This window comes from Rhagoletis pomonella, unplaced genomic scaffold (genome assembly GCF_013731165.1).
Source record: "Rhagoletis pomonella isolate Grant_MI unplaced genomic scaffold, Rhpom_1.0 Rhpom_scaffold_00004, whole genome shotgun sequence".
NCBI classification, from domain to species: domain Eukaryota; kingdom Metazoa; phylum Arthropoda; class Insecta; order Diptera; family Tephritidae; genus Rhagoletis; species Rhagoletis pomonella.
In genome coordinates, this window is record NW_023458558.1 from 58,081,373 (window position 1) to 58,103,509 (window position 22,137).

The 22,137-nt window shown below is 33.6% G+C and overlaps 1 protein-coding gene across 1 annotated transcript in view; it reads right to left on the reverse strand.

Annotated features, from left to right (window-relative positions):
• Nucleotides 1-568: 568 nt before the first annotated feature.
• LOC118738274 (extracellular serine/threonine protein CG31145) overlaps nt 569-22,137 on the reverse strand; it is a 92,544-nt gene continuing 70,975 nt past the window's right edge. Inside the window, exons 9-12 of the mRNA XM_036469200.1 lie at nt 15,602-15,682; nt 13,276-13,388; nt 3,308-3,448; nt 569-1,487 (exon numbers count right to left, since the gene is read on the reverse strand). Of these exons, the coding sequence (XP_036325093.1) occupies nt 1,292-1,487; nt 3,308-3,448; nt 13,276-13,388; nt 15,602-15,682 (531 nt within the window). The 3' untranslated portion in view covers nt 569-1,291. The remainder of the gene's footprint in view (nt 1,488-3,307; nt 3,449-13,275; nt 13,389-15,601; nt 15,683-22,137) is intronic.

The following is a 22,137-nucleotide window of genomic DNA, read 5'->3' on the forward strand; positions in this document are numbered from 1 at the left end:
TTTTCGTTTATACATCTCATCGATGCCTTTGCAAAACCGCCTAAGTCTCCGTTGTGGCAAAAATGAAATTTGGAAGCCTGAACGCCAGGCATCGAGATTTATGCGAAAAATCACAAAATCGTTATTAAAACAACAGATTTGTAAAATAATAGCTAGAGAAAATAACGCCTACCAAATCAATGCCTTCAAAGAAAAACAGTTTATTCGCTATCCTGTAACATTTTAGTGCCGTAAGATAGGCGGTTTTGCAAAGGCGTCGACGATATGTATCTACATGCATGTTTGTGTGCTGTAATTTACTAATTAACAAAAAAACAATACCTACGAAACAATGCTAATAAATAAACGATTAGATATACATACATTCATATTTATAATAAAATTTTAATTATTTAGTCTTTTCATTTAGTTTCTTCGAAGGAGTTAGCATTAAAACACCATTAACAGTAATCGACCGGCCTATTTTAACTCACTTCGTTGTCCTCTGCATTAAATTGCAACAAACTTCGCACAAGAGTGTGCACTTTTGGCACCTACTGTATAATTTTTATTTTTTTATTTTTTTTTGTGTTAAATTCTTTTTAAAGCATACAAATATGCACTTAGCTGCCAATTATAAATTACTCTCATTGTTTTGCTCTATTTATTACTTTCTCGTTCAGTAATGTAATCAATTATTTATAAAAGGTACATATTCACTTTGCGCATAGTATATTTTCATAAAAATTCAATTAGCACAAAGTGTAGTGGAGTTTAGATAAATAATGTATAATTTTTTTAAATGTAAATTTTACTTTGTTTTTAATTTAATTAGATCTGGTATCACTTTAAGCCTATATATTAAGAGTCTAAAATCAATCCTCATTTGAGCAAGTCATCTTAGGCTGCATATGCTTTTCTTAAAAGCTATTGCGCCCAGACAAGCCTTTGCTCGCTTTTTTCTGAGTTTTTACATATTACATACATATAAACTATATATGCATTACTATTATTATGCTTACATTATAAGTCAAGTCAATGCACATTTCCTAATTATTTACTCTTAGTTTTCTTTTTTTTTATAAATTCAACTAGTCAACCACTAACAAAAATTTTACATTTAGACATATACATATATGATTTTCCCACTTTACTTTCACATGTCTTCTGTTCTTTTTTTATTTTACTACAACATTAAGTATCCTAGTTTCTAATGCTAAACTGTCATTCTTGTTTGGCGGTTCTTCGGCCGCACCATGAATTGAAATTTGCCATTGCTTATCTTTATCCGTTTTTGTTGTTGCTTTAGTTGCTATGACAGGAAATCCTCTGAATCTAGGCCCTCCTCTGGTGGATTTTTCTTAATGCAATCGCGCACACCATTCAAAATGATGGTAATCCGCCGATCGAGAGCCGCTAAATGCGGTTCCCAGAGCACAGGCCGCACCGGATCGACGGACATAGAATCGCGCAATAGCTGCGACAGCGGCTTGGGACCATTGTGAAATCTGTTATGAAGAGAAATGAGACAACGTTTGAAGAAACAATTTATGCCAATACAAAATTTTTCGTGCAGCTCCGCCGGTGTGAAATTCGGTTTAACGTTATGATTTCAAATGTAGTAAAATAGAAAACAAATTACATCTATCACCGAAAAAAAAATTATCCACACAATTTTATTGAGCTTGAGGTCGTTTTTAGTGAAAAATTATTGTGGTAAAACAACAATAGTTTACAAATGGTAGAGGTCACTGGGCCTTGAACAAGCGACTACAAAGCCAGTGTCTACCCACTGAGCTAAGTTCACCATGTAAACTGTTGTTGCTTTTTCTACATTCTCATATGCCAACCCAACAACAGTCAAAAGCAAGTATTCTGCTGTCTTAAGCTCAATAACAGAACTAAAAATTACACTGAAGATGGCACAACGCCGAAACCGATGACGAAAATTTGTTCCAAAATAAATCTCAATAAAATTGTTGAATACGATTTGTTATCAGGCCAAAAAATAGCAAAAATAAAATAAAAAACTTTATTTTAAAAAGTTGCCTATTGTCTCGAGTTTCCAAAACATGGTTATTGTGTCGAATGTCCGTAGCTAGTCTTACTTACTTATATATGTGAATGGATCCATTTCAAATCATGCAGGCAATCCGATGGTATATCGAGAATTAACTTCAGATTAAAAAGTGTTTTTCTGCTTGACAAATAAATGAGCACGTATTTTTTTTAATTTTCATAGCATTACTTTTGCAATTTTTACAAATTTTTTAAGATTTTGTCAAAAAAAACATATTTTTGTGGCAATTTTTTTTTACCCTTGTAGTTTCCTTAAGTTTTAAATTATTTGGCTATTATTACTTTTGCAATTTTTACGAATTTTTTAAGATTTTGTCAAAAAACAAAACATATTTTTGTGGACATTTTTTTTTTTAACCTTGTAGTTTCCTTAAGTTTTAAGTTATTTGGCTGCAGTAACGGCTATTGTACCCCATTTTTTGTACTTTTTTAAAATTGATCATCAAAAGTGAAAAAATTTATAAACGATAAAAATAATACGATTTTATTAAAAAAAAAAACAGAACCAACTTTTTTCTCAAAAAGGCCACCTTTTTTCTTTTTTACTCGCCATAAAATTTCGTTTGGTAGTTTTTCGTTGCTTAGGAGAAAACAAATTATTTTCGTGTTTTTTATTTTACATAAATAGCACCTCTTAGGTACTACATTTTTAAGATTTCTAGTTATTCCTTGAACGAGTGTTTTAAATTTTAGACACTTTTTTAAATATATCTTTAAAATTAAAGAATTTTGATAAATATCCAAATTTAAGGAAACTATAAGGTTTAAAAAAATGCCATAAAATTATGTTTTTTTGACAAAATCTTAAAAAATTCTTAAAAAATGCCAAACTAATGCTATGGAAATTAAAAAAAATGCGTGTTCTTTAATTTTTTAAGCAGAACAACATATTTAATCTGAAGTTAATTCTCGATATACCATCGAACTGCCTGCGTGATTTGAAATGGATCCAGTCATGTACATTTTTTTATTATTTTTTGTGGGTAACAATTCTTTTAAACAAAGTGTGCCTAAATAAAGGCTTATAGCAAAACATTTATTTCTTTTCATTGTAATTAGTTTATTTTTATTTTATATAGTTTTATTTTACTTTATATTTTTTTAAATTAACTTATTTAGTTTTCTTGATTTTTATTATTCTTTTATCTTATTTAGTTCTACTTTATTTTATTTTAATTCGTTTTATTTAATTAGTTATTCCGATATACCTATGTACATATGTCCTTTATATTTCATTTCATTTACTTACTCCAATATCCTCGTAAGTGTCGATGTGCGTATCATGCAACACTGCAGCAGTGGCGCCAAAATTGTTAATTCATCATGGAAAGCTTTGCCAAAGCCGCGGCCATGATCAAGATGCAGCGTAAATGTGTCATTGCCGAATATTCTGGAATAAAGTAAAAAAATGGTTATGATTAATTTTTAACTATTTTTTGATATACACAAAGAAAACATGAATATGATATTTTGATACAGAGCCTTATTTGATTTTTCTATGAACATAAGCGGAACCAAAATTTTTAAAGAAAATTTTAGTTTTCAAATCAATCCATCTTCAATTTCTTAAAGTTCCGTAAATATTCCCATTAATTTTTTGTCAAATACTTCAAGAATCGCACCATCAGGACGGTCATGTTGGCAAGAGCGATTCTCTGTTCAAGGAAGACATTATTGTTGGTGGTAATTCTGGTCCCTAAGTGAACGAAGTGCCCCACAGCCTCAAAATCAAAGCTACCAACTTTCATGTGGATGCCTAGTAAGGTTGTTCAAAAATTTTCCGTGTTTCTAAAAATCGGTTATTTTAATTTGAAACAAATTTAATCATCTTTTTAATTTTTTTTTCTTAGGTGTTGCGTAATTGTTTTTTTTTTTTTTAATTTGAACCGAAAACTCTGATATACATTCCCCAGCAGAGTAACATAGTTATATGTTTACTTATAATCGCTCCGTTTACAAAGGCAAATCTCAGATTATTATTAAGTGTTACCGAGTCCACTTTTTTCTGCTATATTAAGCAATTTTATTATATCTTAACTTAATATTTTAACAAAAGTACCTTTTCGAACCTCTTTTCCTTGCTAGCGTCCATTTTTGGTTACTTTTACATTTGGTATTTCTCCTCTTCTTAACAAAAATAATCGATAAAAGTAATTTTTAGCAAAAAAAAACAACTTCAACTCTCATATAAATATATATATATATATATATATATATATCTCATGATCCGCTGATCGCATCTTAACCAGATTACCTCTGAGACACTACCTTTCCGATGCAAAAGGAATTATCGAAATCGGTTGACGTGGTCCAAAGTTATGTGGTAACATACATTAAAAAAAAATATATATATATAAGTAAAAAAATAAAAAATATTCCGACGAACTGATAACCTCCTCCTTTTTTGGAAGTCGGTTAAAAACTAGGTTGGACACCGAAAAGCTATCGGTTTAATCTGATATTATTTTATAATTACAGATTTACGAGGGACGAATTTGGTATGGCTAATCTCTCCTTAAAATTACATATTAGGGAGTTTAGCTCGAAAATGAGGATAATCTTCTTACATATATATATGTAGACTTAGTATAAATCCACGGCTCTCAAAAACGCAGCGGTTCAAATTGATGCGTTGATCAGAGTCCTGAAAACGCAAGCAATATCGATACCAATTGGCAGTGCGGAATGGACACACTAGCCAACCACCTTGGTAGGGTTCGAGGCCTATTTAAACCTCTGCCGTACTTTACATGCGATATCTAGTTGCAATGCACTCCAAATAGAGCCAACAGCAGGTCGTGTTTGCTAATTAATGAGTTGATTCGAAGGGTGGGCTTTAGTATTCAGCCGCGCCTTTTGTTTTCAGAAAACTAGGTGGAATTTGCAAATGAAACTTGGTCTAAAAGATGTATAACTAAAAAATATAAACAATATAATTGTTTATAAGTTATTTGTTGTCAAAATTTCTCAAGTCGTTCCACTTGATTTCCTTATCGAAAAGTGCATTTGTCACATACTTTCAAATATATATATATACATAACACTCTACCTAATAGGTTGCACACTTTTATTTTATTTTATCTTGCATATAAATCACTTTAATCCAACTTTTATTAACTTGTAATTTGCATTAAATTGCACCCATATTTACAATCTGAGTCGGAAAAGTAGTAATGCAATGTTTCTTATGCGTTTTCGATTATATTACTGCTAACTGTGTAACCAGCATTCTAATGTATTCAAAAAGTTCAAAAAATTTTCATATTAAAACACATTCATTTCTCGATACTAGGTAATGCAAAATTGAATTCTGCACTTTTCTTAGGACATCGCCCTGGGAGTAAAATGCATTTTCGATTGTGAAAATGGGTATTTTACTGAGTAAAATATATTTCGATTAAAGTCGGCAAAAACTAAACTCATACATATGTATGTAGTACCTTAGTAATGGCACCTGAGGAAGGGGCGGCTGGTACTATAGGGCCTAAGACTGCAAATCCGCCACTGCACAAGGATAGGACTACGCACTACTAATACTTGAAGTCTGCTAAAATTTAGCATAATTGAGCTAAATTCTGCTCATGGCCGGCACTATAACTTTTATTTTCTTTATTTTTTTTTTTTTTGGCAATTCAAAGTTTATTCGAGTAAATAACTTCCGCCAATTTCAAGCCTTTATTGGAGCAAATTACTACAACTGTTTTGTACCGTAAAATGTAGAGCTTCGAAGAACGCATTATACTCCGTTGAGAGCATTTTCCATAATTGCACTCCTTTATGCCTTGTCGATTACCAAAATGCAAATGCAAGCGAACACATTGTGCGCTTTTGAACTCGACTGTGTATAATTACCGGCTTATACAGCCTATTCACATACTTACGAAGGATTAGCACAATGCATGGTGTATTTGCAACTTTGCTGCATAATAACACGCTTACCCACTTTGATTGTTGAACTATTTAAGATTTATAAAGCTATGAGCGTTCAATGTAATTTTCTAGCATAACAAGCAATTCGATAAGTATACAAAAAGGTACTAGAGAGTTAGTTATAAGTGAAATTAAGCTATTCCCAACACAAAAGCACCGCCAACAAAGTGCTTCTAGCTTTTTTTGTTGTTATTGTCGATTTGAAGAGGCTCAGAAAAGTCCGTTTAACAGCATTTGAAAACAATATTGGATTTTCCACTCAAATAGGCTCAAACAGCTTGATAAAGGAAAGCTGCTTTCCGCCAATGTCGCATATTAGCTTGCCAAAGCGCAGCATTAGGCAAACAAGCACAATGAGCTAGCATAAGCCAACTAACTAACTAAATAACTATCCCTTTTGCTGTACAATAGTTACATTGTAAATTTTGGTTGGTAAGGTGTGCTTAAATATTGGTGGTCGTTGCAAATTAGTGTAGTTTGTAAGCCGCATACCTCATTACTAAAGCAATACGCTGCTGCGCACAGTATCGAGAACTCCCACTTTTGTATAGAATGTGGTTTATGAATAAATTTCACTTACAGAAGTACATGCATATGTACTTGAATGGGTATGTACTTATATGTAGGTATGCATTGGCCCGCATGGTACGCATTTGTTCGACTGCCTAATTTGCGCAGCTTATAGCTATTTAAACATGGATCTACCGATAAACATTAGACCGTATCACAATGTATGGGCCGAAGAAGTTCTATTTGTTCCAAGCGACTTTGAACCCTCACAGCATTTCAGGAAAGTAACCTTTTTTTGCGGCACCCTGTAAAAACCGCTAAATCAGTTTTTTTTTCCAAAAATAATACATCAATGTAAAGGTATTAAGAAAGCTTACATTTGTATATTTATACAGAACTATATCTCATAAACTTTGCAATTTACGTTCATTTGTCTGTAAGCGACTTTTCATGTCATGGAACAACAATTTCAAAGATTAAACGGTGATGCCAGTTTTTTGTCATTTTTAAATACCACTGATCTTAAAACCAACGAAAGTTAGATGGCATTTAAATAACAATCCAAAATTAAACTTAGTGCTATTTAACTTTTTCATTTGAAATTGGCATTGTTAATTCTGCCAAGCAGATTTTGCAGAGCTGTCTCTTAAGATTACCCAGCCTTGTAGGCATGTAGATGGGTCAATCCATGCAAAATTTACACCAAAAGTTTTTTCCCACTCAAATTATTTTTCTTTGCATTCTTTGGGTAAAAATATGATGAGTTTGGTTAAAATGCTTACGCTAGAAATGCCCAAGTTTTCATTCTTAGCCTACATCAGATTTAACTTCTAAAAGGGTCTGAAAAGCGCTTTTAATTGCACATTCAGACAGCTAAGCGGCCAACAAGGACATAACAAATAGAATGATCAATTTCACGCTTGTCAAAAACTGTTCTATTCTTGGCATCGCGAAACACGGTAACACTTTGTTGGGTACCAGGTCACGATAAGTACTGCAAAGCTGTAAGTGGCCTTAGAAAGGCCAGATAATTTAACTAAAAATTGGATAGAAAAGATTTTGTAATCATGTTTACATCAGGATATCTAACCAGTCATAACCATCTGTGCTCTGCAATGCATCAGATTGGCCTGACCATATTTGTGAAGTGGTGCCTTTGTGTTGGAGACGAAGTTAGTCCAGTATTTTAGAGCCTTTCCTCTTTCATAACTGGCATGCCCAACTCGGGTATTTTTTGCGTGTTGCGCAGTGGATCTATTCGCTATCGATTCTTTCAAATTGTTCTGCGAAAGGATTTCTAAATAGTTACTAGAACACAAAATTTTCTCACTAAAGATTTTCGTCATTCAAATTCAGTCAGTTCAGTTTAACTCATTTCACATCGAAACTTGCCCAGTGTGCCGCCTGCAAAGCATGCCTTTCGCAGTTTGTTTGCATTGCAAATGTGCAAAATGCATTTTGGCATAGCTACACAAGCAAACAAAATGTAGTAAGTGGAAGTAGGTAATCCGATCTCATTAAACATATGCACATCGTAAGGCTATCAGCAGTTATGTTTACATAATAATCTGGTTACTTACATACATAAATACATAATAAGAGCAAATGCCGTTGGATGTGAAGATTTCAAGTCGATGCAAATTCAATACAAGTGTATATGTACATATTTCTATATATGTTCCTGGAGATACACACATAAATATCTATGTACATTAGGTTGGATAAAAAAAAGATTTAAATGTTAAGCTCTCGCCCCATTTGATTTTTCTAAATGGAAAACAGAATGCCCTTATCTTTTTGTTAAAAAAAATTATATTTAGAACTGGCCATGAAGATTTTCATGTATTTTATATGGGGAAAAAATACGTTTTTTTCAATCTGAAAACTCTGTTTCTTTTCAAGAGTCTTGCAAAAATAACACCATTTTTTAATATTAACGTTTTTTTTTGGCCCCTTTTGCATTTTTGGGGTTTTGGTGGAGGGGTATTTAAAAAATATAGTTTATATTAGAAAATGGTTAATTAAACAATTGGGTACTGTTATTGGAAGCCTCCTTAAGAGACACACAGTTTTTTGATCGAAAAATATTGACTTTCAAGAATTCTAAACCTCTTTTTGGTTGTTCGTGTTTCCGACAGGGTAGGAGTATGATGTATTGTGAAACGATTTTCCGTCATCTCTTGTCAAATTTGAGTTGAAAACAAAATCGTTCCACAGTACATCAATTCTAAACCATTCCTACGAAAAAGTTTTTTCTCCATACCGAGCCTTAACCGCAAAAAAGTGAGCGACATTTTCTTTCAAAGTTTTCTTTTTGATGCAGAAAGCTCACTAAAGCCTCTAGATGCATTTTTGCATCAAAAATAAAATTTTGAAAGAAATGTCGCATACGTCTTTTTGGCGGTTAGGCCTCGATATAAAATACGTGGAAAACTTCATGGGCCTTGAGGTGGTCCTCTCATTAAAAAAAAAAATACATATATTCTTTTTTTCCATTTACAAAATCCTAGGGGATGAGAGCTTAACATTTTAGACGTTTTTCTCCCGCATGTATTTTTGGACCACCCTAATTTGCATACATGCATATTTAATAAGTGAACCAAGATGAAAGCCATGGATTAGCTGACACTTATGAGTTGCAAAGGATGAGTTTTTAAAGGATGAACAAGATAATACATTTGATAAATTGAATTTCAAATTTTCGAACAAAGTTTATAAGAGCTACGCGGTCAGTGAATCCTTAATTGATTTGCACAGCGGGAATTAACGAAAATAGAGCATCTTATTTTTTATTTAATAGATTTGAAGTAATTTTCCGAAAAGTTTGGTTCTTTCATTTAGATATTCCTCTAATCTTTTGTTTTTCAACTTCGCTATTATGTGACAGCACTTTCGCCTTCTAACTTTCTTATGCCTGTCGTGGAATTAGTAAAACCAACTGGCATATTGCTGCAGCACATTGTTGAACATTACGGCGCGTAAATTTCCATTCTTAAGCAGCCACAAACATTTATTTACTGTCACTGTAACTAAGCGAAAACTTTTCAACTATTCACAAACACACACACACACACACACGGTAATTTTCAAGCTAAATTTAGCTTCGAAAAACTCATAGACAACTATGTATGCACTCGTAGGAAGAGTATCTGCCTTCATGCAATTTTCTCGCTCTTGGCAAAAATAAATAGAAATCCACAAAAAATCACGTCACAAAATTCACTGACACAGCTGCTCAGTAAACTGCAATTAAAATGCGTCAAATTGTGGAAAAGAAAAATCAGGAAATGCAATTTTTACAAATTTTAATTGAACAGTGAAAAGACGAGTGGCAGTTCCCAAGAGCCAAACCACAACGCGATGGCACCCCATCCAGTGACACTTTGCGACATTTTGTTGTCGAGAGAAAGTCCAAACGAACTTTTAAACTCCGGTTTCATTGCGCAAAGCACACACACACACACACACATAAACACACCACTGCCGAGTTTTCAGGAAAAATCACAGAAAACTTTCCTTCAGTGTCTTTAACTTCTACCAAATGCTTGAGCTTAATGATGGTGGCGGAATAAAGAAAGAATTTTTTGGGATACCAGTGTAGCTCATTAAAAGTTAATTAAAATTATTGTGACATTTGAGTTACGCCAAACGAACCGTTCACACTGAGGAGAAGTCGATTGCATGTTAAGTGGTTGGTTTCAACGGAAAATACAACCATAACTAGTTTTTGTGCCCTCACTTATTTTTGTGAGGGATTAGGGAGATAAGTTTTTTACCTAATATTAAGAAATTTCTGTTTTCTTGTTAATGGCACATAAATTTAAAGACCAAAAGAAAGAGAAAATGTGTAAAATTAATTAAGCTATTCAAATTTAATTTCTTAAGTACTTGTACAAAATACCGATGACGAATATTTGTGTAACTGCTGGGTTTAGTCGAACGCTGGCGAGCGAAGGGAAGCGCAGCAAAGCGTGAAGTTTATAAATTTTATTAACTGAAATGCCATTCACGTGTTAAAACGAGAAACGCCAGCAAAGACTTAACTTGTCACGTTGGTTCGCGAATTGTGAATTAATTGATTTGATTATTATGATAACATGCTAGGCAATAAAAGTTGAAATTATCAACAGCGAGCTCATTGATAAGTTATTTTAGTAGGTACTCAAGTCTAATGTTTGCATTTTTTATTTTCATTCGATATTTCCCTATCGTGATTGGAATTATGTAAAAGAGCACAAGTGAACCGAATGGCGGTGACGTTGCCGTTGTTTCTCTCTTTCTCTCTATCAACAGTAAATTTTATATGCTGCTACGTACGTCAACCTACACGCGTACACCATGAGCAGCCTAGAGGTATGCAACGTATCATTACATTATCTAAATTAATTTGTACTGTACAAATTAGGGTCAGCGCATTAGTACGATCGTAGTAGATTGACTACGATTTTTGAAAAAATTATAAATGTACTGCGGCAACTTTTACCCAAGATCTAATACCGGGGACAGACATCTGGTATTTGCATTCTGGTAAATTTATTATGGTACATATTTAAAATACTACCATAGTGACAGACATTAACTTAGTATTTCAGTGTCAAATCATATATTTCTGAAGAACAACACATAATACTGCAAAAATACTGCAAAAATTGCTCACGTAGTATTTTGAACAATATTATAATATTTTGGTGACAGACATATGTTATTTCGGAAATGCTACGAAGGAATACCAGATGTATATCCCCGGTATTACTCGTGCTTCTTTCGAAAGTTATGAAGTATACTAATATATCGACGGCTTATATTTTAAACTCACTATCTATCTAATATTTTTTACAAAAATGAGTTTCTGATATACAAACTACTTATTTGAGGCTAAAGATGCAAAAAAAATGATAATTTACTATATTCCCCATGTATTTTTGCAAGAATTATTCCTTGTTTTAAAAAAGTGCATAAGCGACTTGAAAGCAAACCTAAGATCTTATCCTTTGATATGTATGACTTTTACGATATTTCTTCTCTTTACAAACACTTTAAAGATGCAATTGAAAAATAAATTGATTTGTATTTTAGATACTTTAAGAGTTCTTTATTTAAATTCTGAATGTATGTATGAGGATCCCTATTGACCACAATATGCATGTTCAAAATAAAAGAAAATAAAATAAGTCAAGAAAAGAAATATTATACTTTAAAGTAAAGGTAATATAACAACAATTTATTGCAAAATATTTAAAAAGCCCACTACACTAAAAATCTGTTATTTTTCTAATTGTTGCTTTCAAGAATTTGTGGAAAGAAGAAATATAGCAAAAGCCATAAACTTCAAAGCGCACTATTTCAGCTTTGAAAAAAGATATCTGGCTAAATGAAAAACTATTCTTTATTGTAAGTTGGTCCGATATCCCGCACCCATCTCTAATGGCATACGTCAAAACTTAATGAAATAGTAAATTTTCCTAAGGACGTGCAACATAAATATTATTTTGACAAAAAAATTTAGGCACTTTGGAATTTCAACTCATAGAATCGTTTAAGTAAATAAATAAATATTTGGCGCCTACACTTTTGCTCAGTATTTGGCCGAGGTTCTCCTCCAATTAGTAGCGTGTGTCGTGATTTTGTTGTAAAAATGGAGGTACATCCAGTTTTATGCCGCTTCTGAGCTATAAATAGTTTTATGAGAAACTCTTTAAGGGCAGAAATACACTTGGGATTGCCATTGCTTGCCAAGGGTCGTCCGCTGTTTAGAAAAACATTTTTCAAAACTTCAGGCATCGAACCTTGTTCCTAAGGAATGGTTGTGCGAATATCTAACCACTCAGCTACAGGGGTGGCCCTAGACTCGTCTACTTAAAAGTAATAGTTTAATCTTTAGTCTAGCACATTTTATTGGTCTTGATTAATATTTCTCTCATATCGTCAACGTTATGCCAGAAACATGAATGTGCAAATTTATCAGTTTTGAGTTATTGGGTTGACTTGATTAACCTTTGCATCTTCTATGCTATACTAAAACCCAGAATACCATAGCCCACGGAAATCACATATTTTACAATCTCAATTGCATAAATGTAGAGTTAAGTCTCGTAAAAAAAACTTTCAAGCTTGATTTCCCAAAATTTTCATTTTTACACATTCATGATATGTATTAGATTTAGATTTATAGATAACACTGTACGCACGCTAAAATGACAAAAAAAAAATGCCAAAACACTTAAACTCAATTTTAAGTCGTAGATTTCGGATCTGTATACCATTTTTTAAGATCATATCACTTCCCAATATTTTAATTTTAAGTTTGCACTGCAAATAAACTAAAATTCAAATTTTAATATGGAAAATGCTACTCATACGCCATGTAGGATTATGTCCGAGTACGGACATGTACGAAGTGGCGTATGAGTAACACAAAGAAATATTACAAACTTTCATTTGACCATTTTAAAGTGGTTTATTTATCCGCAGATTTGAATTTTTTGTTATAAAAATGAAATTATCTTGGGAAAATTACCTGATCTGGGAAAACAGTAAACAGATCCCTAATATAAGACTCAAAATTAAGTTTACGTGCCTCGGAGTTTTTTTGTGTCCCTTCAAAACTTGAGATTTTCCCTATAGTATAACTACCTCCAAGAGGCCTTATTTCCTAAGCTTAAATTTTAAATGGTGGTTATATATTTGATCGTAAGCAAATATCACGTAACATTTTTTGAGCTATATCCATATGGTTACCGAATGATTGTAAGTTTTTGTAAAAATATTGGCACTTACTTGAAAGTTTCATAATGATGTCGGTCCATATTTCCAGTAAGAAAGTCAAAAACAGCCATATCCATTAAGTCTAGCAGACGTCTACCCTCGTCATATGGTGGTATTTCACGTACCTTGTTAAAGAAAAGTTAAAAGAAAATTAATTTTTAATTTTTTGCCACTTGTTGAATCGGTTTCCTCAATATAAGCTGTATAATTTTGAATTTATGCTTATGTAAAAGATAAAATTTTTGTCCTATGTGCCTATATAAAAATATTAAGAAATAACTTCGTATCTACTCTACCGAAATTCAAAAAAAAAATCACACTCTATAGGCCAGTCATCATGCCTAAGCTGGTGTATGGCGCGGAGGCATGGCCAATGAAAATATCTGATGAAGCGGCTCTTGGAGTATTCGAAAGAAAGATTATATGGAAGATTTATGGGCCGTGGCGAATACTGCAGACGATGAGCCCTGCGGACTTGATAGACGTTGAGAGTGCTGTAGAACTGTTGAAAGGCAAAAATTTGTGAGTGCTGAATTGTTCTCAGTGCCGACGATTTAGCGAATACTTATAACGAAGATAAAGAGTCAGTACTAAACAAACATTTGTTTTAGGAGTCAATCTGTGTAGAAGCGTCTCTGCTATTGTTCTATAACACTCAAAGTGGTTGGGTCTAATACCTTCTTATACTTCTTCAATTAGATGCCATATATGTTGTGCTGAGTTTGGAAATAGCTTTGTACATCAATTCCAATTTCGGCTCTCAAGTGGCAATATCTCCCATCAGCTTCCAAATGGAGGCTTTGACCTTTTGGGCAATTTTAAATATCTAGATAGGTACTACGCTAGAAGTTTTCGTTACGAATATTTTTGAAGTAGTTAATCTACCACTTATAAACCGAGATCACATCATCTTAGCGTGTGACCTGGTTCAAGGTGCTTTACGCGTTGTGGAAACCTGGTCCAAAGAAGTGGGCCTTAGTGTCAATCCAGCAAAAATTGCCATGTTTCTTTTTTCAATGGAAATGAAACTTGAAGCCAAGAACTTCCTTCCTCGAATGGTACTGCGCTGAATTTTTCGGAGGAAGTTAGATATCTGGGCGATATTATGGATAGAAAGCTTACTTTAAGGTGCGATGTGGATGAGCTACAAGAAAGTGATAACTGCCTTGTACGCCTGTGAATCAGCAATAAGGGGCTTGAGGCCTCATATTGTGAACTGGTTGCACACAGCGTTGCTGCGTTTTATTTTGTTTTACGGCATCATGGCCTGGTGGCTGGTTGTGAGAAAATCTACAATAAAAGACACTCTGAATAAAGGTTCAAAGGGTAGCGTGTATGATTATCACAGGGGCGTTACCCACAATGCCGACTATAAAGCCCTCAAGACCTAGGGCGCGTGTTTTAGATAGGGCTCGATAGGGAATGTTTGGCTGAACTGCATTCAGCTAGTATCGACGATTTTGTACATTTCATTAGGGCTACTAATTGGTTTTACTTGTTGTTGTTGTTGTTGTAACAGCATACAAATTCCCCAAAGAGTTTTTGGGAAGCATTGCTGGAGTGACAGTCCTTGGCCAGATATAAATCTGGGTCATTCCGGTTACGTATGAATATGCCTAAGTGCCTGTGCTGGAGGGTGACAGCCCAGATAATCTAACCTAACCCAACCTAACCTAGTGCGTGTGTTTTAGATAGTTATCGATTTAGGGAGGTTTGCTATTCATCGGAATTCGTTCAGTATATTCCTTTGCGTCGGATGCAATTTTGCATTTAAAGGGTTGTCTGCAGTTTTCAAGAAAAAACACAAGAAATATTTTTCATTACTTTGTTGTTGCTGTAAATTTTCTTCAAGAAATAAATATACAAGCTTTTTTTTCCTCGGAGCTGCATACTAATCCAAGAGATTTTTATAAAAGAAAATCTATTTTCTTATGCGTCATTTTATATGAATTTTTTCTGTTTTTTTTTTTTGCGAGCTGAAGACAACCCTCAAGATTGTTGCACTTATTGAAAGCACTCTTAACGGGCCAGAAGCAACCTGCGTACACCTCTTTGTTCTCTATGCACTTATGTATATTTTCTACACTTTTTGATGCGACAATTATTATTTAAGTAGAATGCTAGAAAACTTTAAATATATTTATAAACGGTATTTACCGCTGCGCAAAGGAAAATAAAATATCCACGAACGAAAATATTCCTTGGAAAGGGTTTCTCTTCTACAAAGTTCGCGCAAACTAATTTTAGTCCTCTTCAAATTATTTAAGAAATAATACATATATAATTACCAAATGCTACTTTGCTACATATAAACTTAAGCTCATTTTCGTTTACTTACAATAGAGCAGTAATTAGAATCAGTTTCCCATTGAGCCTTCCTGCGTTTATGATATGAACGGCGCCAAGGATGCCGCCAAACCTGCAAAATATTAAAAAAGAGGAAGAGAAAAGAGAAATCAAAAAAGTGAAGGTAAAGTTTCAATTTTTGTGCATAATTAGGTAAGTTTTAATGAATTACTTAGAGTAGCATGACGGGAAAGAGGGAAAATTTAAAAAATTTGGTAAATAATTGAAAACTACACACACTCCACTCATCAAAAGGAGGCCAAAATCCTGACGGTGAATACTAAGTAAAAATGCTGGCCCACGTTTCAGAAGTGAGCGGTTGAGCCAACTAAGTTTTGAAGCTTTACCATTTACAACGGTAAATCTTTGATATTTCTTGTTCTTGTGAGCATTCACTTAAGCTTTAATTGTAGAGTCAATGGGATGCTGTATATTTTTCGCATAAATTAGGATGAGAAGACGCACTTAGTGTCGAGTAGTCGGCGCCGCAGAAAGCTAAAGTTAAAAAGCGGAAATACTGAAAATTTGTCAATATCTCTGAGAAAAACGGCCGCGCCGCAGAATCAGAAGTTTAGCGTTTCGCCAGCGAGTTAATTATTTGCTTTGAACTTTCTTTAGTGAAGTTAAGTGCTGTTTGTAGGAAAAATTAAACTCAAAGCAAAATTGTGCATAGCAAAGGGATCGGTTTGCAGCTGCGGTTAAAAATGTTAAATTACTTAATAACCGGAAGCAGGAAGAAGCCGACGTAATAAGATTATTGCATTGCCGACAAAAGAAAATGAATTACATTGAAGCTGAAATGTAGAAAGGAATGAATAGCCAAGCGAAGCTACAAGGAAATAAACAAAAATGCGGAAAGAAATTTTTCTATTGCCTTCAACGCCGACAGGTAAGAGCAGACAGTCAGTGATGCACTAAACCGCCAAAAAAGTTAGACCTCCAAACGTACACGCATTCACGACAAAAAAAAAACGCGTACACCTACAGGAAACCTTATGTGCTACTACATACACTATAAACATATACATATGTACATTAGACTGCATCACCAAAAAAAAGTTGCGGTTTATCCACCGGGATTACAAAATTTATTATATTCTAAGACGTCCACCAAAATATTTCGGAAAAATATTAATTTTTAAGCGAGCTGGACCGATTTGAAAATTCCTCCAAAAATGTAGTTTTTTATGAATAAAAATAGAACTTTTTGAAAAAAGTCAAAAAAGTGACAAAACAGATTAGGCTGCATAAAAATATTTAAAAAGCTTTTCAACGGAATAGTGATTCAGATTTTCGATGCTGTTTTTTTTTATTTTTTCAAAGATTTATTTACAAAAAACTTAATAACTGGGCCAAAACTATCCTGGTTTAGACTTATGGGATCCCTGTCGAAAGGTATTTTCCCACTATTTTTATTTATGTGCACAAAAAAGTCATTCGTGTCACAATTTGTATTTAGTTTTTTTTTTTTTATCATCATCTTAATTCAGCTTTGAATGATGTTCGTTCATCCCTCCTTTCTCTTTCATCGTTTGAATGAGCTTATTAGCAAAGAAATATAACCGGTGAGAAAGTACCTTTCCAATGATACCTCACAAGTCTAAATCGGAAGAGTTTAGGTTCAGTTATTAAAGTTTTTCTTATACCGATCTTTGAAGAAAGTTAAAAAAACAGCATCAAAAATCTCATCACTACGATTCCGTTCAAAATTTTTGCTTACTTTTTTTTAATATTTTTATGTAAATGTTTTAAGCTTAAACCGTTTTGTCATTCGAGGGGTCTTTTTCAAAAAACATATTTAAGAAACTATTTTTATTCATAAAAACTCCATTTTTGGAGGTATTTTCAAAGCGGTCCAGCTCGCTTAAATCTTAATATTTTACCCAATTATTTTGGTGGACGTGTTAAAATATAATATATTTTATAATTCCAATGGAAAAACAGTACCGATCTTTTTTTGTATCGGGAGTGATGCAGTCTAATGTACATAAATACTTGTATTTAAGTGTATGTACATTAGAGTGGTCCAAAAACCATAAAGTCGGAATTTTAATGCCGCCATCTCCTAGGATTGTTCTATACCGTTAAAGTATACCCCCACCTTTTATTTTGAAATCAAAAAATATTAAGGGAGTGCTCAAAACATTCAACGTTTTCCATGTATTTTATATAAAGAAAAAATGACTTTGCGAAGAAATGGTATAAAATTAATTAAAATGAATATTTTTCGATCGGAAAACTCTGGTTATCTTCAGGAGACTCCCAATATTAATATGCAGTTATTTATTTAACAATTTTTAATACTAAACACTTTTAATTGGTCGCCCTACTGCATTTTCTGGGGGTTTTGGCGGATCTATAAAATATAGTTACCAAGAAAAAATGGTCAAATAAAAATTGGTTTTCGATAAAAAAATATTGATTTTTTAAGAATTTTGTACCACATCTATGAAAAGTTGTTTTTTCCATATAAAATATATGGAAAACTTTGTGCGCTGTGTGCGACCTCGAAATATTTTTTGATTTCAAAATTAAAATGAGGGGTATTTTTTCGGTATAAAGCAGTCCTAGGGGTTGGCGGCATTAAAATTCCGACTTTACTTTTTCACTTGCATTTTTGGACCACCCTAATCTATAGTATATACTACAAGTTAGGTCTTTCGAAGCAACTCTACGTAGCTCCTGTTTTCCTTGGCTAGCGCGGAAACAGTAGTCGCTAAAGTTGGTCAAAATGCTGCGCAAAACTTATTTGGCTACTGCGGGCTGAGTTTTGTTAAATAACTTTGCTGACTGGCGCATTGTAAATCACCTTTGCAATTTAAACGCTAGCAATGTAGAAAAGGGTGAAGACAAGGATGCGAAATGCTGTGAGTTGTGTCTAACTGCAAAATAAATAGTTAGAAACAGATGCGCTGACGAAAATGAAAAAAAATCAAAAAATTAGTATAGAAATCTAATTTCGGGCGAAGCCGAAGATTATATACCCAGCGCGCGTATTAAATACTAAATTGTTTCAGCTTTGTTAAAGCTACTATTACATAGTTTTATCGCTATTTGCAACATCTTCGACAGTTGTTCAGTTAATAAGGTAAACTTAAATGGGCGGTACCATGCCTATTTTCGAAAACTTCATATTAATTTTATTTCGTTTTAAGAAATTGTTGCGTGTATCAACATTGAGTAAATCGTCCCAAAATTTCTGAAATCAACCAATATATGAAAAATGGGCGTAATTTTAGCCCGATTTCAAACATTTTCAGCATCTTAAATTTTTGTGTAAAGAACAGTAATTATATCGAGATCGGTCCAAATTAATTGAACGGTTACCGAGATACACGTTTGTCGTCATAAGTGGTCGAGTGTCATGCCCATTTTACAGAAATTTGTTGTAATCGATATTCTTGCTAAAGGGTTGTTGTAAACATCATTTTTGAGTAAATTAGTTTCTGTAGTTACTGATGTATCGCAGATTTTGTATTTCTCAAAATTACCGTAATATGGAATGTGGGCCTGGTTATTGTCCAATTTTATACCTTTTCAACCACTTTTCATCCACTTGCTATGTAGCACCAAACACTGTGCCAAATTTGCTAGAAACTGGTAGAGCGGCTACCGAAGTGCATTAGTTACTGATTTATCGCAGTTTATGTATTTCTGTAAACTGCCGTTATATGGGAAGTACAGGTCGTTGTTGTCCGATTTTGCCCATTTTCAATACCATCCGTCCTACGCTGAAAATAGGCACCACATACTAAGTTTCGTTAAGATATCGCAATTTTTACTCGAGTTATCGTGTGTACAGATGGACGGATCGTGTGCACAGACAGACGGACGGACAGACAGTCACCGCTTAGTCGATTTATTTTTTCATTCTGATCATTCATATATACATTTGTCTATATCTATCTCGATTAGGGATGAAACGATACGAGTAAATACAGGTACATACTCGATACTTTTCGATCAATACCAAGTAATTTTGACATCGATACTTTTGAACCAAGTACTGAGTAGGTATCGAAAAACAAATACTCGTATCGAAACCCGATACTAAGGCAAATTTGGCTTCGGCAATTTTTCCTCTGTTATTATTCCGAATACGAAGCGCCTTGTTCTTTATGGACGTTTAATTGGCAACCAACAAATGCGACAAAGTCGATATATTGCAAAAAATACACACTCCAAATGCAAGGAAATATATACGCCGAAAAGACTAGCGGGAAATACAAAAGGTAGTGGGAGTCTAGCTCTGTTATTAAAGAATATAATCGAAGAAGGAAAAGAGTAGGGTACAGAGAGTTGATTAAAAAAAAATCTTGGAAAACTTAAATATTCCAAGAGAAAAGTAGATGTCAAGTAAACAAATTATTCCAGTTCGCGGTATGTATCTAGATACTAGAAAATCTTCATATTTTAAATGCTTTTAAGAATTTATCTTAGTTAAATTTCATCCGTATCATTTAGTTTCTGAACTCTTCATGATGAAGTAATAAGGAGACATTTTTAAAACCATCTTATTTAAATCTTTGTCTCATAATTTTCAAAAATCTACATTCGTCAGAAGTACAACAAAATAAGACTTTTTGTCATAAATATTTTATGAGCAAATTTTTTTCTTAAACGAGATTCACTTTCTTGCAATTTTTTCCAATGAATTGTCTGTGTCAAATACCATTCATCATTAAACATCTAATTTGGTGTTTACGATTCTCAGATAATGGTTAACTTAAGACATAAAATAAAAAAATTTTACTTATTTATTTAGTTCATAACCAAAAATATCGATATGAGTAGGTATCGATACTTTAGATCCGATATTTTTCAGGTATCGATACTTTGTTTCGATACTACTTCCAAGTAAAAGTATCGATACATGCATGGTGTGCCCTGCAGTGAAAACCCAAACCAGTTCGAAAAAATACTAGTTCATAAACTAGTATGTGCCTACCAGTTCGACATTTTCGAAGAACTCAAGCGTTCAGCGACATCTGCCTTTGAATTGCCAAAGCCTAAAATAAAACGCAATTAATTGCTTTTCTTACAAATGTCGGCTGTGGCGTCACGTGAAGACTACTGGTTCTGGTTCTGGGATCGCAGATTCGAGGCCGCTTGGAGGTGGTTAAGATTTTTAAAGTTAGATCAATGTAAGTAGAAATAATTATTTCAATTTAAATATAAATAACAAACTTAAAAATCTAGTTGCATTACAAAAAAAAAAACCAAATATATGGGAAGAAATACTTGTGCCATAAAAAAATAGATTAAACAAATATTTTTTTTTTTTTAATTACATTTAAGAATTACAACAACAAACACCCTAAATAAAAAATATAAATAAAAGAAATATTATAAAAAAAAAATAAAATAAAAAAATGTCCCTGCGCCCGGCTTGAACCTGGTACCTCAGGAATACCACGCAAGTGCTTTGCTCTGTCGGCCATTGCGACTGTGGGAGCGCCGCGAGCAAAAAGGCATACTAATGCTTTTCATAGGGGATGAATTGGCAGACTATCTCATCAACTGGTATGATGCTACTAGTATTTCTACTAGTAGATGCTAATGCATAGCCTGACAATTGACATCTCGTAGGACATCGCAATGTTAAAAATACCAGTCGGTAACATTGAAAAAGGATAGAACGTGAAATAGTTCGGCTGAAACGCAAACCGGTAGAATTCTAGTTCACAACTAGTAGCTTTCCCTGCAGGGTTTCATCCCTAATCTCGATTCGTTTTTCCAGTAACAAACAACCGTTATGTGAACAAAGTTAAAATACCCCTGTACACAAGTGCGCTCGGGTATAAATATATCGCGCGTTTAAAAATATAACGAAGAATTTCAAAATTTCATTTTTGTGTGAAAAGGCAATCCAAGTTTTATCAATTCATACGGTTGGTATACAGAAAGATAGATGGAAAGACACATATCTTCGCCATATTTGGAAAGTTTGGATATCTGTTAGACTGAACAGATTCTACTTATCAAGTTTATAAATTGCGTAATGAAATCTCCAAAAGCATATATTTTGAGTTATATCTCTATATTATTAAACGTGCGATATATTTTTTCTAAACAATAGAATAAAACCCAGAAATTTATTATTATTTTGATAGCAAATTTTTAATATTTAAATAACGATTAACCTTCCGTAATAATAATAATAGAAGGCGTGCGCCTTGATGTTGTCACACAAATAGGAGGAGGTTAACCTTCAGTTTTACACCGACTCCGAACGTGGATTGTTTTTTAATGAGAAGCTGTTTTTCATGGCAGAAATACACTCGAAGGTTTGCCATTACCTGCCGAGGGGCGACCGCTGTTAAGAAAAAACCTTTTTTCTAAATTTTTTGCGATACTGCTTTTACCAGGGCTTGAACCCAGGCGCTGCGGAGTGGAAGCGCGCACTGCTTACCACTACACCACAGCGGCAGGCAGGTGAAAAAAATATGGCTGCCGAGATAAGTCGATCTTCCACGCAGTTGTCGATATATGGATCTTCACTGGCTATAATAAGGGTACTTATACGTT